Consider the following 17298-nt stretch of genomic DNA (forward strand, 5'->3'; position numbering starts at 1 on the left):
AGGGAAATGGGGTAATTATATAGTTATATATGGTTAATATGATAGTAATGCAGAAAATAGTGCTGTATAGAACCACATTTTTGTATGTTTTGATGAGTGCTGAGCAGTGATCTCAGTTTATATTCAGATCAAAATAAATCCCACTCTGATATGTTATTTGATTGATCTTCTACATATTTTGAATCCCAAAAGGAAGGAATTGGTTATGACTGATTTCATTTACTTATGTGGGATAAAGGAACGCTGTTTCATTTTTCTATTTTCCAAATTTTGTTCCTACTCACTTTTTGCCTACACATCTCTTCTGAAAGCAGATAACTGTATTTCATTTCTTTTGCATATTATTGCTGACATTTTAGCAGACTGGTTGAGTAAGTGTCATAAACTTTATTTAATCTTAGGAAATGCAGTAAAATGGAGAGGATTTGACTGGAAAAATAATCATGCATCCTTTGTCATTTATATTTGGTGGGCTTAATTCCATGGGGATAGACAAATTATTATCTCCCTGCAAAAGCAAGATAAAGAATTCTTCCCTTCATCTTAAAATCTCATGACCCTAGAACGTTTTGGTTAAAAATGAATTTCATGTCAAATATTCTGCAGCTTTTATTCAGACAGGCGATGAAATTAAAGCCTAGGATACTGTATTTTTTGTAAAGGGCATTTTAACTAATACAATAGAGTGGTAAACAGTGCCTTCCATGTGCAATTTTACCTGGATATAAGATAATTAAAAATAGTGATTTTCAGATCTGTTTCAATGTCTCTCATTCAAAATTAAATAAACAATTTTATAGCAAATATTAATTATGCAATAAAATCAGGATTTTAATGGCGCAATGCATAAATATATGCATTCAATATAAATGTCTTTAATAAAGTACTTTCAATTTTCAGTTAACGTATAACAGAATAACAGAGTTAGAAGGGACATTGGAGGTCTTATAGTCAAACTCCCTGATTAGGCAGGAAACCCTATACCAATTGCCAATTGTGGAACCATTTTGACACATTGTCAAGGTCACTTTGTAGGGCAGCAGCATTGTCAGTGGTACTAAATAATTTTACGTCATTGGCAAAGAAGATACAACTGTTTTTAATATGATCACATAGGTCATTGATGTAAAGCAGAAAGAATGTGGGTCCTAAAATGCTGCTTTGCGGGGACACCGCTGTTAACTGGTGCCAGATTTAATAGGGACCTCCCTATTTTAACTATTTGTTGCCTGTTTGACAGGAACGCAGCTATCCAGCTTAGGATAGCATTGGCTGTTTTGGCAACTGCAGTACACTGCTGGCTCATATTTGAGAGATTGAAAGATAGAGTTACTACTATTGAGTCAGTAAGTAAAGATGTAACAAAGAATTAAATAATAGGTTTGTGTGTAGAGGGAGTTTATATGGAAATCAATCGTTATAGTTTATTAAGGTTTTCTGTGATAGTCTGTTGATCTTACATGATAACATAAAAAAAGATAAAAAGGAATGATTATATGTTTCAATTTTATTAAATATTAAAATTAGCACCTATTTATTAAAAAGAGCATAAACTTTAGTTACCTTCTACAGAAGCTTGTTTCGTTAGTTGACCTAGAATTAGTTATAATTTGAATTTATTTTATAGTCATTGTAGCATATTGGTTTTTATCTATCATTAATTTTTCTGCATCCTTAATTTTTGGAGTTGTTCTGTAAAGGATATATAGAGTCATTGCCATTTAATGTCCTAGTAAATAGCAGCTAAAGGTTATTATTTTTGTCTGACAGTTTTATAACCACTTGTAAGAGGTCAAGGAGAAAATCCATCTTCAGTTTTCAGTTCTCTCCATTGTTGCACCAAAACAGACTTTTGTTAAACTAGTTTGATATCTGGCCAGTTGGAAAGTGTCTAAAAACCCTCCAGGGTAAATGATATAAGATAACTTAGCTAGATCCTTATCACACTCACTAACTTTTCCCCCAATAGTTTTCCTCCCCAACTTTGTAGATAATGAAGCATTAAGTGAAAATCAGAATGAAGCTGATTTAAACTCCAGTTAACGCGATCCACTAGATTGAACATTGTTATTCAGTGTCAGAGGTGTTATCTGATGAGTTTGAGGCTTAAATAATTTGGAGTTGAAGTTCACAGAGCTTATTTTCTTACAAACATTTCGGCATCACATTAAATAATATACTCGGTACTTTTGATACAAATAAGTGAGGATTGCTGATTGTAGGATATCTGGTAGGTCTAACAATTTTCAAACATGAGCTGCATATATTCTTCCACTGCTGCTAAGACTTAAATTAAGCCAATAATCAAGCAGATATCGGACATTAATACAGCCTTTTTTTCTGCTATGGTAATCCAGCCATCTCATCTACTTATCTTGGAATATTGGAACAATATTGGAATTCAACATTATCCAAACACAAGTAGTAGAACAAAGTCAAACTAGAGTCTTGGACTTTAAGAAAGCTAATTTCAATAAACTTAGAGAGAGCTTGGGAAAAATTCCATGGATGAGAATCCTCGAGGGGAAAACAACTCAAGAAGCTTGGGAAATTTTGAAAAATGAGATTAGAAAAGCCCAGTCTAACACAATACCAATGAAGAAGAAAAACAACAGCTCCCAAAAGAAACCAGCATGGCTGCATAAACAACTATCTGACAAACTGAAAGACAAAAAAAGTAAGTATAAAAAGTGGAAGGAGGGGGACATAACTAAGGCAGAATATCAGCAAATAGCCCGAGCCTGTAAAGATGAAGTGAGGAAAGCTAAGGCTCACAATGAAGAAAGGCTTGCCACAAAAGTAAAAATTAACAAAAAAAGCTTCTTCCAACATGTTAAAAACAAGAAAAAAGTTAAGGAAACAATTGGTCCATTGCTAGGAGAAAGTGGCAAGAAGGTGACAAGCAACAGGGAGAAAGCAGAACTATTTAACTCATGTTTTGCATCTGTCTTTACACAAAGGGATAAAACAGTCCAACCTATCAAAAGCAGCACCACAAAATTAGGAACACAAATTGAAATAGGGAAGAAAATGGTAAGTGAGCACCTGTCTACCCTAGATGAGTTCAAATCACCAGGACCGGATGGATTACACCCCAGAGTTCTGAAGGAACTAGCAGACGAGATCTCAGAACCACTGAATTATATCTTTCAGAGATCCTGGAACACCGGGGAACTACCAGAGGACTGGAAAAGAGCTGATGTGGTTCCCATCTTCAAAAAAGGGAAAAAATTAGATCCAGGAAACTACAGACCTATCAGCCTAACCTCAATACCAGGAAAGATTCTGGAAAAAATAATCAAGCAACGAATTTGCGAACACCTAGAAGCAAACAAAGTAATAGCCAAAAGCCAACATGGATTTGTCAAAAACAGATCATGCCAGACTAATCTTATTGCATTCTTTGATAATGTGACAAAATTAGTGGACCAGAGGAATGCCGTTGATATAGTTTACTTGGACTTCAGTAAGGCTTTTGATAAGGTAGACCATAACCTACTACTAGATAAAGTAGAAGAATGTGGGTTAGACAGCATCACCACCAGATGGATTGGTAACTGGCTGACCAACCGCACTCAACGTGTAGTTCTCAATGGAACTGCATCTACATGGAGGGAAGTATGCAGTGGAGTACCCCAAGGCTCTGTTTTAGGCCCAGTACTCTTCAACATCTTCATCAATGATTTGGATGAGGGAATAAATGGGGAACTCATCAAATTTGCAGATGATACCAAGCTGGCAGGAATAGCCAACACTCCAGAAGATAGGCTTAAGATACAGAAGGATCTTGACAAACTTGAACATTGGGCACTATCTAATAAAATGAAATTCAATGGTGAAAAGAGTAAGGTTCTACATTTAGGCAACAAAAACGGAATGCACAGGTACAGTATAGGTGATACCTTACTCAGTAGTAGTAACTGTGAAAGGGATCTTGGAGTCCTAGTGGACAACCATTTAAATATGAGCCAGCAGTGTGCAGCAGCTGCCAAAAAAGCCAACACAGTTCTAGGCTGCATCAACAGAGGGATAGAATCAAGATCACGTGAAGTGTTAATACCACTTTATAATGCCTTGGTAAGGCCACACTTGGAATACTGCATTCAGTTCTGGTCGCCACGATGTAAAAAAGATGTGGAGACTCTAGAAAGAGTGCAGAGAAGAGCAACAAAGATGATTAGGGGACTGGAGACTAAAACATATGAAGAACGGTTGCAGGAACTGGGTATGTTTAGCTTAAGAGAAAGAAGGACTAGGGGAGACATGATAGCATTATTCCAATATCTCAGAGGTTGCCACAAAGAAGAGGGAGTCAAACTATTCTCCAAAGCACCTGAGGGTAGAACAAGAAGCAATGGGTGGAAACTAATCAAGGAGAGAAGCAACTTAGAACTGAGGAGAAATTTCCTGACAGTGAGAACAATTAATCAGTGGAACAGCTTGCCTCCAGAAGTTGTGAATGCCCCAACACTGGAAGTCTTTAAGAAGATGTTGGATAGCTATTTGTCTGAAACGGTATAGGGTTTCCTGCCTAGGCAGGGGGTTGGACTAGAAGACCTCCAAGGTCCCTTCCAACTCTACTATTGTATTGTATTATTGTATTGTATTGTATTGTATCTCAATCACTTTAAGTACTTTTTCTTATTTCTCTGCATAAAGTTTTAAATATCAGGCTAGCTAAAATAAGGAAAAGTAAGGAAGGTTAACTGTCTCATATTCATCTGCATCTAACAAGAATGTAATTCAATTTCCTATGGATGAGGAAAAGGTTACTGTCACTGGGAGCCCTCATGTTTGCTTAAAAAAAATTCAAACTATTTTTCAAAGTAAATTTTAGTCCATAAATTCTCCCATTTATCTAGTGTTATATTATACCCAATTTTTCTTGCCCATTTTACCATGCAGTCTGTTACATATTTGTCTTTCAGGTTCTTCTTCAGTATCATTTTATCTACTTTAGCAATCAAGTGGTCATCTTCAGAACATAAATTGATATCCAATTCAGTTTTTCCCTGTTAAAACAAAGCTTTTTAAAATCAAGTTTAAATCTTTCAAAAATTCTATAATGAAGCAATCACAAACAAAACCTTTGCCTACTAATTGTTCTCTTGTCTTTATCTTTTTTAATTTTTCCATTTATCTTCTTAATTACTACATTGTGTTGTATTAGATTCATATTTTCTAAGGATGTTTACTTAAGTTATTAGTTTTCTTTTAAATTCTTCTGTGAGCTATCCAAATTCTCAAAATTTCAAGTAATAAATATCACAGTAAGATGATATCTGTACAGACAAATGTTATCTTACAATGTACACCATTCAAAACTTGATTAGTTTGAGTCATTTGGCTTGTGTGATTTTCATAACCCATATATTTGTTGTATAAAGCACAGCCTACTTATTCTTCCATAAGCTCAGAAAAAAACTTTCTGCCCATGCTTTATAAAAAAAATGAATTGCTTTTGATATATTGTGTGATAATTTCTGAAACCAAAATCAAGATGAAGTTGGTGATACTTCTTCCCCTGCAGTAGGGATATACTTATCCTATTTCTTTTCTCAAAATAAATTAGAAAGGGGTTAAGTCCTGCTTTTTATATATTCATCTCCAAATTACTTCAATTTCATATTCAGAACATTTTTGAAGAGGTTGTTATGTTCCCAAGCTATTATGTGATCTCTCCCCATTGTATTCTCTTTCTTGTTCCTCTTAATCTTTTCTTCTCCTATAATTCCCTTTCACTGGTACTTTAATTTTTTATAAATATCCCAGTCTTCTACTTTTTTCTTTATTACCTATAAATCTCTTCTTTACAATTCTCTGGATACATCTGAATTCAAGAAGGTAAAATGGCCCTTGTGTAACAATTATTTCTTATTATTATTATTTCTTAGATTTTTAGACCGCCCCCTCTCCCAAAAAGGGACTCGGGGCGGTGTACAGTCAATGCAAATAAAATACCGTCATAACAATAAAATACATTTAAAATACATTTAGAGGGGGAGATAGACTGTACAAGAAATAAATACCTAAAAACATCCCAATTAAAACCCCAAACCCAATTAAAATAAATCCCCGGGGGTAAAACTAAGAAAGTGCCAGGCCAGCTGATTGAAATAGGTGAGTCTTTAACTTTTGACGGAAGGAACGGAGGTCGGTGGTAGTTCGAATGTCAGGGGGGAGGTCATTCCAGAGGGTTGGGCCCATCACAGAGAAGGACCTACTCCTAGGTGTCGCCCGCTGGCATTGCCTAGCGGACGGCACCAGGAGGAGCCCCTCCCTGTTAACAATGATAACAATAGTACAAACACTTTAAACAACTCATTGTTGCTTGAGGAAACAACTACAAAATCATAGCTGTGGTTAGGTACCGTGTTTCCCTGAAAATAAGTCCTAGCTTGATTTTTACATGTGTGCCCAATATAAGTCCTAGTTAAGACCACGTTCACTCTGCTGAACCTGGTTGCCAGGGTGGGGCAAAGCGCACAGGTAAAAATCAAACTAGCTAGGGTGGGGATGGGTGTGTGTGAAGCTGCTTACCTCCTGACAGTTGCAGCCAGGTCTCGCGCACACCAACATCTGCCTTGCCTTGATGGCCCACTTCTTCTGCAGCCTCTTGCTGCTGCTTGCGCTTGTTGCCCCTGGCCGCCGTTTTGATGTCAGAGGCCTTCAGGAAAGGCCAATAAAAGTGTTCTGAATTGATGCACACAGTGTCCCCTGACTTCCATTTCAGCATCAGAGGTGCCATCAGAGCTCGTTTCTCAGCTGCAGAGGCCTTTCCTGAAGGCTTCTGCCGGTGAAACAGAAGCATGCAAGTGGCAGCAGAAGAAGTGGGCTGGCAACAGCCGTACAGGCTCCTGCTGGGCAGGGCTGTCACGGCTGTCACCATGAGGTGAGTCAGTGGAAGATGTTCCCCGAAAATAAGACCTGGAGGCAAAAAACCAAAACAATATAAGATCAGGTCTTTTTTGGGGGGAAACATGGTTAGCTAGGGAGCCAAGTCCAACTTCCAGTAGAACAGAATATGCAATATTGGATACATGGAAAAAAATACGTCATACTTTCTTTAAAGAAACTGCAGGGGAAGAGAATTCACTGCCTCCTGAATCAGTCTCTTCCACTACAATGTAGCCCCACTCTTTAAAAAATTATCTGAAAATTTTATTTAATATTATTCTTTTCAATTTTTAGCCATTGTTTCTTGTCCTGTTTTCTGCAATATTTAAAAACAAATACAGGTAGTCCTTGACTTAACAACAGTTCATTTAGTGATCATTTGAAAATAGGGCCATGAAAATAAGGCCATGAAAATAGGGCCATGACTTATGACCATTTTTCACACAACCGTTTCCTCATCCCCATGGTCACTGGACAAAATTCAGACGCTTGGCAACTGATTCATATTATGATGGTTGCAGTATCTAGAGGTCATGCTATCACTTTTTGCAACCTTTTGACAAACAAAGTCAATGGGGAAGCCAGATTCACTTAACAACCATGTTACTAACTTAACAACTGCAGTGATTCACTTAGCAACTGTGACAAGAAAGGTTGTAAAATGGGGTAAAATTCACTTAACAAATGTCTCAATTACCAATAGAAATGTTGGGCTCAGTTCTGTTATCTTTCAGATACTTTAAGATAGCTATCCTGTTTTCCGTTAATATTCTCCTTTCAAAGCTAATCAAACCCAACTCTTTACTCTATTTGACAGAAACCACTTTTTGTGATTTATAATCATCCTGTGTACTTTTCTGTGGATATCCTTAGTTTAACTTTTTAAAATGGGATTTCTGGAAAATGGCAAGTGTAGAAAAAGTATTAACCTCTTGAAATTTGAGCCCTATGGTTTTGTTAAGTGTAAATTATATTTTTAAGAACTGGATCAAATTAGTGACTCATGTCCAATTTCTGAGTTATTGTTATGAATCTTAAAAAGAATGCCTAACCAGGTCTTCGACAATATCTTTGATATATTTTCCATTTTATGTTTTTATTGGAGAAGGGAATATATAAAGGCAAAGTTTATTTTTGCTATTCTTGATTTTTGTTTTGTGATCTGGGTTCAGAGGGTAACCTTCCTGTATATTTAATCAGTATATTTAATAAATAACCTTGCAAGTCTGATCTTAAAAGGGAATGTTTTTCATTCCTCTGGAAACCATAACCAAAATCTTCCTCTAGTTTTCTTCCTTCTAATTATTAATTTAAGATACAATAAAATTATTCTTCATCGAAAGATAACAGGTATTCTATAGAGCAAAAACCCAAACTGATCATGTAACCCGAAAACATAAGCAAAACAGAATAAATTTCAATTTAGAAAGCTAATTGGCAATAGAATATTGAATATGAATAGAAAAGCTAAATAAAGTATTGCAGCAAATGAAGAAGCATTAGGCTGTCAGAGAATTCAATATACATATTACTCAAACAGACATCAATCATGGTCCAGACTCGATATGGACTGGACTTAAACAGAATTGAAATCGGAGGTGAAGGAAGTTGAAATTGACATGAATCTCTGGGCGGATCACAACCCCATGAAAATATGTTTGATAGGGAAAAAGTGGACGACATGATGGACCGATTTTAAAAGATTGATTTTAAAAGATGAGGAATTTAAATTAACAATGATTAATCAATTGCATCTCTTCTTTAAAGAAAACAAAAAAGAAGATTCATCTCTACAAAATTTATGGAATACAGTGAAGACATACGTGAGGAGAGTTGCTATGTCTTATATGGCAAAAGAAAATAAAGAAAAACTATAAAACTATAAAAAAGACTGAAGGAGAAACTACAAAATAAGCCTCAAGAAGGAAATATAAAACAACAAATGGACTTAATTAGACATAAATTGAATATACTTGAAAAGAAGGACTTGGCACAACAGATAAAAAAGATAAACCAAAATATTTTTGAGAACGCTAACAAGCCAGGGAAATGGCTAGCATACAAATTGAAAAAACAAACAGAGAAGAGATGAATTAACAAATTACAAAATGATGAGGGGAATATACTGTAACCAAAATGAAGAAAAGAAAAAGATAGCCCAGAAATTTTATGAGAAACTATATAAAGAAACCGTTTGCTAGGCAGAAGAGAAAATAATGCAATGTCTTGAGAAAGCATAATTCCCCAAAATCCTGGAAGTAATCAAAACTAAGCTAAATGAAGAAATAAGGATGAAGGAACTAATGGACACTATCCAAAAACAAAAACAAAAACAATAAGACAACAGGTCCTGATGGACTACAAATAGAAATATATAAAGAATTGCAAGACAGTCTAGGAGAAATCCTACTTGAAGTATATAATGCAATGTTGGCGGAAGCGAAGATACCACCATCATGGGTGGAGGCAAACATTGTGCTGATACCAAAAGAGAACTTGGACAGGATGCTAATTAAGAACTATAGGCCCATATTCTTGCTAAATATAGACTACAACATATTCACATTAATAATAGCCGAATGATTAAAAAGATTCCTGAATACACACTGACCAAAATGGTTTTCTACCAAAAGGACAAATGAAAAATAATATGAATAATATTAGATGTTTTAGAATATTACGAGATACACAGTGGAACACAGGTGACATTGTTATTTTTAGATGCGCAAAAAGCTTTTGACAGCATTAATTGGGAATTTATGTTACAACAATTGAAATATATGGGATTTGGCGATAAATTTTTAAATATGTTTCAGGTGATACACTCTGACTAACAAGCTAAAGTAATAGTGAATGGAGAGGTGACAAAAAAGTTTAAAGTACAGAAAGATATGAGGCAAGAGTGTCCTCTATCCCCATTGCTATTTATATTGTCTCTAGAAGTGTTAACGAGGATAATACAGAAAGAAACTCAAATTAAAGGTCTGGAAATTAGGAAAGAAGTCTACAAATGGCAAGCATTTACAGATGACTTGGTTTTTATTCTTGAAGAAACACTAAAATCAAATCTGAGGCTGATGGAGGTACTAGAAGACTATGGGAAGGTAGCCGGATTGAAAATTAATAAAGATAAAACCAAAATGATAGTTAAAAATATGATGGAGAAGTAGAAAGAGGAATTGGCCAAAAGAATAAATATTCAGATTGGGAAAAAAATGAAATACTTGGGAATCTATATAATGGCAAAGTGTACATCAATCAAAGAGATAACTATGTTAAATTAACAAATTATATAAAGGAGGATTTGGAGAGGTGGAAAAATTTGAGACTCTCCTTCATTGGAAGAATACCAGTAATCAAAATGAATATTCTATCGAAATTATTTTTTTTGTTCCAAAATATTCCTATAAAATTAGATAAAATGACATCAGAATACATTTGGCAAGGGAAAAAAACCAAGGATTAAATTTAAACTTTTGCAAGAAGTAAAAGAAAAAGGAGGATTTGGGGTACCAGAGTGGGAATTATAACACCAAGCAACAATGCTTACCTGGTTAAAAAAAATGGATAGATTTAAAAAATAATAGACTGCTAACACTAGAGGGCCACAATTTACATTTAGGATGGGACGCCTTCCTGTGGTATGGGAAGCAGGTAGCATATCAATATTTTCATAAGACAGGAGTTAGTAGAAACATGGAATAAATTCAAGAGGAAAATTTACAGCAAGGTTCTGATTTGACTATCAACATTAGAAGCGGTAGTGCACCCAAATTTTATCAACCAAGAAAGACAGGTCACCTATAAAGATATAATAGACAAAGAAGGGAGATTAAGATCGAGGCAAGAACTAAAAAAGCAAGGGATAGAATTGGAATGGTGGTCCTATCTTCAAATCCAATCACGTTACTTGAAAGATATGAAAGAGTGGGGCATTAATGGAGAGCTGATGGCAATAGATAAGATCCTTTTGGGAACAAATGATAAATTGATAAAGAAGATTTACTAATTTTTATTGGAATATAAGATGGAAGTAGAGCAGGTTAAGGAGTCAATGGTAGCATAGATTATAAACTTTGGCTATAATATACATCTGGATAAAAGACAAGAACTATGAGAAAGGAATAGGAAAATAACATTGTCAATACTGTATAAAGAAAACTTATATAAAATGTTTTATAGGTGGCATCTCCCACCTGCGAGAATAGCCAAAATGTTTAGAAATTTAGTGCCAAATTGTTGGAAATGTGATCATGAATCAGGCACGTACTATGTGGTGGTCATGCCAAAAAAGAAAAGAATATTGGCGGAACATTCAAAGGTGGCTGATACAGATAACAGAAGAGGAAATAGAATTTACACCAAAACTATTTCTTTTGGGAATCATAAACAATAAATATAACAAGTGGTAATTTACTTAACAATACATATTATTACAGCAGCATGAACAGTCTTTGCCTAAAACTGGAAAAACAGGGAAATTCTACAAGAAGAGGAAGTAATTAGGAAAATTCTGACTTGTGCTGAAATGGATAAATTGACATGGGAATTGAAGAATAAAGATGAATAATAAAGAATATTATAAGATCTGGGACAAATTTGTATCAATGTTTGGGGAAAAAAGGAAATACCCAAAATAAGCAATGACTAAGATTTATAGAATGGAGATTAGAATTATGTATGAAATTATAACAGTGAAAAGATAAAAACAACGTAACATGGTTGGAAATGATATTTTTATATTTGTAAATACTGAGTAAACCAAATGTAAATAAGCATGGTGGTTATAATGTATAATTTTATATCTTAGTATTGGACGGTTATACTGTGTCCAATGTTTTAATTTGTGTTCAATAATTTTTTTTTATAAAAAAAGAATTCATGACTGGCAGAGAAATGGTAACAATGTCAGCTAATGAATAGGCATAGCAAGTAAGTCAGACATTAAGGCTGTTTAGAAACTAAAACAGTATTTGCTGGAGACAGCTAGGCACCTGGACGTGGCTTAGTCCAACTGTTCTGTACTAAAGCTGCAAGTCTGGACTGAGAATTAAACTTGTCTGCTGCTCTGATCTGAAACTGAAGAACCACCCATGGTATTGTATATATTACTTCATGTGTTATTATGTAAAGAGAAGTTAATGAATCCTGCTGAATCAGTTACCTGTGTGTGCTCTCTGGATTTGATTTCTGCAACAAACTCTGGTCCAGAGCACACAGAAAGGCTGAACTGTAATTTAGCTGAGAGACTGCCTGTGTTAATAGAGCAGTGGTTCTCAACCTGTGGGTCGCAACCCCTTTTGGGATTGAACAACCTTTTCACAGGGGTCACCAAGGAACCTCCCGTGGAGAGGCTGGCGAGAAGCTGCCCCGAAAGGAAGGAGCGGCTCAGGCTCCCTGTGCGGTGGAAGGAGAGGTGTGTGGGGGGGGGAAGTAGGAGCCGGAATGGAGGCGAGGAGGCGGAAAAGATAGATGCGCACAGCACAGAGGACGCTGGGAAAGCAGCTCGCTCCGAGTGATGGAGGTTGATGGGCAGAGCTACAGAAGCCAAGAGGTACCATTTTTGAGGCGTAAAACATGGCGGGGAAAATTAAATTAAAATAAAGGAACTTGGGGTGCGTGTATGCTGAGATTTCTATTAAGACTGTTACCCATGCTTATCATGGGTAACAGTCTTAATAGGCTTTGGCCCCTCTCCTGCAGCTCCCTGATGACGCAATCACGCAATCTGCTCTCTGCCCTGAGAATGCACAAGTCTCTCGCCTGCTTTTGTAATTCCGCATCCTTCGCAGGCAACTCAGTGTCGGGAAGAGCTCCAGTACTTTTCTCACGCTCATCTCTTGCACATGCGCAAGCAAAATACCCTCTTGGGCCAGGATCAAGGCGGAGGGGACAGCGACTCCTCCCGCTGTCGCCACTGCTCAATCAGGTGAGTAACTGGGTACACAGCGCAGGAGACACCTCAGAGCCAGACTCAGGCCAGTGCGAGCCATGATCCCCTTCATGTTGGCTCAGGAAGGAGGAGAATGGGGAGCAGCAGCTGGTTGGGTGCAGGGAGGGAAGAGCTCCAATTATCCTGCGCTGCACAGGGCTCTCCTTGTGCAGGGCTCTGGAACTCTTCCCTCTCTGCATCCAGAGACAGCTGCTCTGGCTCTTTTTTGAGCCAACATGAAGGGGACCGACCTGAGTCTGGCACTGAGGAGTCTCCTGCACAGCGCAGCCAGCTGCTCACTTCTTAGTGGTGGCAGTGGAAGGAGTCACTGTCCCTGCTGCCGTGATCCCGGCCCAGGAGGGTATTTTGCTTGCATGCGCAAGAAAGAGATGAAAGAAAGGTTGATAACTTCTGTAATAGAGAAACCAGACAGAGAAACTTGCAGATGGCTGCTTTTGAATTTGGGGAGAACTCGCTGCCTCATTTGGAACAGAAGAACTATATAATTTGGTCTGCAAAGATGATACGTTACCTGAAGGCTAAGGAGCTCTGGGATATTATTGTTAATCCATCACAGGCACCATTAGCAGCTGCAGATCAGAGGCAGCATGATAAATCAATGGCCTACGTCATCTTAAGTATAGGCAAAGATGATGAATGTATCAATGTAGCGGATTTAAAGACTGCAAATGGAGTCTGGCTGAAGTTGGGAGGTATGCATGTGAGTGTCTCTACATGCAATATTGTGCAATTATCAAGAAAGTAATACAGAGCCCATCTACAACCAGGAGAATCTGTTTTAAGTAATGGGTAAGCTTCATGGAAAGGAGATATAAGCAACAGGTATGTCAGTTGCAAACTGACAGAGGTTCAGAATTCATGTCAACAAGTTTTCAACAGTGGTTGGGACATTTAGGAATAAAACACAGATGCACAAATCCATACACAACAGCTGGGAATGGTGTAGATGAAAGGCGGAATGGAGTCTTACAAACCATGAAGGACTCACTGCTGGAGGACTCTGTTCTGAACAGGTCATATTGTGGATACTGGAGGATGGAAGGATGTGGAGTAGATCAATTGAGGGGTCGGTATAACACAAAATCCTAATACCAGATATAATCACACACATCCAGATAAAAGTCTAATTCCAGATGGGCCTAACACAGCAGAGCCAATCCACTAGCCGGAAGTCACTGTACAAAGCAAATACAACTTGCCCTACCTGGAGACCAGTATTCCTGAGCGTGAAGGCATCCAAGACAAAGATGAGTCTTCTCCGAGAAGTTCCAGGGAACCTTCAGTGATTCCAGCTAGTCCAGCTTCTGCAGTGAGCCTTCAGTAGTCTTGGAGAGTCAGAAGACAGATGGCCTGTCTACAGGACTACGAGTGCGCTAGTGACGGAGGAGTGCTGTGTCCAGTCTTCCCTCTAGTCCGTGCCTGAAACAAAAGCTGCTGATCCCTGATTGGCTGTGGAGAAACTGGTGCCACTATGTAAGGAGCTATCAAAAGCCTGGCAGCTGCTGCTCCTGTTATCAAACTAGGGTTTACTGTTAGCCTCCAATGTTAGCAATAAAGACTGTTAGCTTTTACCAAGTGTTCAGCTCAGTATGTAAGTCCCTCGCACTGGGACATAACAGAAGATGACCATGACTTTCTGACCACTCCCAGAAGAAACTGGAATCTTCAAAATTCCCCTTCTCGGGTAAGTCCACAGCCATCCAAAAGCTGTCTTGGTCATTCCTAAGTACTCTCCTATTCAACTACAGGGATCAGCACTGCCAGAGCCAGTTTGGCAGCAAAATTGGCAAATCATTGGCAGGGGGAAAAAGTTTATATTACTCAGCGTCTATCTTGGGAAGGAATCCATTTTAGAATTTATAAAGTTGTTGAAGTGATGTATAGCTTCTATGTTTTAGTCAATCATCAATAGTAAAGGAAGATGCAGTCAAGAAATAGACCACAGACTGGCACATGATAGACAGCTATGAAAAAAAATATTCAGATGCCATGATGTGTCTACTCTTACAAAGATCAAAATTGTACAAGCCATGTTTGTCTCTGTGATAATGGAAGTAAAAGTTGGACTTTAAAGAAGCAGGATAAGGAAGTATTGATGCCTTTGAACATTGATGTAGGAGCCCTAGAATATCATGGAAAGCTAAAAAAAAACAGGCTAATGAATCGTTTTACAAAGCAATCCAGAATTCTTACTTGAGGCACAAAGGACTAGGCTCAAATAAGCCTACTTCATACACATTATGTTAAGACCCAGTTGTCTGGAAAAGGAAAAAGCTCTAATGCTGTGAAAGGTGGAAGGAAAAAGAAGAGAATGACTAGCAGCAACATGGATGGACTCAGTTAAAAAAGAGATGAGTATACTATAACTTGAAAGAACAAGTTAGGAATGGATCATCATGGAGAAGATATATGTGGAGTCAAAAATGATTAGGTTGTACATAACCCATTTAATTTAAAGAATTTGTAAGGTTCTGTTAATATAGCCTAAATAACAATAGATTCTGTAAGGACTGGAAGACATAACATGAACTGAAAGTGAACATATTGCAGTAAATCTCTGCAGAAGATTGAGGCTTCCCCAATTAATTCTTGACAAACAAAATGTTACACCACATAATGTTTATTGTTAATCATTGGTTAATCCATGCATTATATTATCATATGGAACAGAACAGAAAACTGGTCTAAGTCAAGTGATTAGTTTCACACATTAAGCAATCCTGTACCAAAGACTAGAGGTAACTTTCAACAATACCGATTTGGACAACTGCCACAGTTTTTGATTTAGTCAATATCCATCCGAAAATGCCTTCTGCTGTCACTTATTGCTTCATCTAGACAGATTAAAAGGTCATAACTTTTTATTCGATTATTGTATCTAGAAGGTAAAGTTTGATCAAGCAGGACTTTTCAACTAATTTGACTTAAATTTAGGGTTGATCTTGTTATTGATATAGTTTTAATTATTTATCTGTTGTGGTTCCTTTTTTCTTTTTATTAATGTCATAGGTTACTCAAAGTCCTTTGGAATTGGGACAACTTGATGGGATAGAACAAGAACATACCTGTCTTAACTAACTTTGTTTCTATTTCAGATTGTTTTGGAAAATAGCAGCCGAGAAGATAAGCATGAATGTCCATTTGGTCGGAGTAGCATTGAATTGACAAAAATGCTATGTGATATCTTGAAAGTAGGAGAATTACGTAAGTCTGCCACTGCTTTGTTGGAGCAAGCATATTGTAGAGTAGCAGGGAAAGTATGGTGAGTTTTATTAAAACTATACATTAATGTTCTTGTTATCTAGTTAACTTTCTAGCTGTGCAAAGAATAATTAGAATATAACATAAAATTTCAGAAATGTTTTTTTTTTTTGTGAAAACATCCATGTAGGTTTCATACCTAAACTGTGTGTATCAATTCATGCTTAAATGAAAATATAAAGTATAATATTTTGGATGGGATTTATTGTGGTTTCTAGTTTGTATCAATTCTTTGATAAGAATTTAATGCATTGGTAGCAATATGATAATCAGTACATGATATTCTTCTCAGAACCAATGGTGGGATTCAGCCAGTTCGTACCACTTCGGGACAACCGGTTGTTAACTTTCTGAGCAGTTTGGTGAACTGGTTGTTGGAAGAAATCATTAGGGCAGAGAACAGTTGTTAAATTATTTGAATGCCACCACTGCTCAGAACCAAACCTATGGTTCATCCATAATTAAAGTGCACAGTGATTTTGTATCATTTTGTTTTGGTTTTGTTTTCTTTTGGTGAAATTAGACTAAGAATTGATTCCAAATAGCAGAAAAATAAAATGTTCCCCATCTTCCTTCTTCTAATAGATTGATATGATTTGAGGTGGATTGCTCGCATTGTGATTTGTGGCCTACAATGGATTGTATTTTAGTTGAATAGTTTGATTTGGAAGGAAAATACCTCACATAATAAGTGTTATACAGAGTGCAATAGGGAGGACAAGCTGCAAAGATTTACATCTGTGTGTGTGTGTGCATGCGCGCGCGTGCATGCACATACGTATAGGCAATAGAAACCAGTTTGGATTTAAGACCATTTGGAAGCTGCAGCTGGGATAGACTCATTACTATGTAAGAGCCCTTTTTCTCAGTTTTATAAGCTGTACTAATTATCAAGTAGCTTTTGTCTGAAATTCTAGTGCTTGTCACTTACATACTACAAAAACTCTTATTCCTATAACCTTTAGCTGGGGGAATAATGAATTATAGGAGCAAAATTTTTGAACCAAACTACTTCAAATGGACTAACTTACAGTATGTGTCCAAAATCCAGGAGTGAGAGAATGAAATTTGGGGAAGCTAAGATTTTTTTGGTGTTACCAGATTGCTGCTGTGGTCATGTTTTGCTCATTTTGAATATTTCATGACAGTGTGCCAGTCACCTTTGCAACTCCTTGCTTCCTCACCCA

General features: G+C 37.0%; 1 protein-coding gene across 5 annotated transcripts in view; it reads left to right on the forward strand.

The window, feature by feature from the left end:
• The window catches only part of ELMO1 (engulfment and cell motility 1), a 481433-nt gene that overhangs the window by 300031 nt on the left and 164104 nt on the right, over positions 1-17298 (forward strand). For all 5 annotated transcript variants that reach the window (XM_081932593.1, XM_081932592.1, XM_081932596.1 and 2 more), the window contains one exon: positions 15946-16054. In XM_081932593.1, the coding sequence (XP_081788719.1) occupies positions 15946-16054 (109 nt within the window). The remainder of the gene's footprint in view (positions 1-15945; positions 16055-17298) is intronic.

This window comes from Natrix helvetica (genome assembly GCF_964273705.1).
Source record: "Natrix helvetica genome assembly, chromosome: Z".
Taxonomy (NCBI): Eukaryota; Metazoa; Chordata; class Lepidosauria; order Squamata; family Natricidae; genus Natrix; species Natrix helvetica.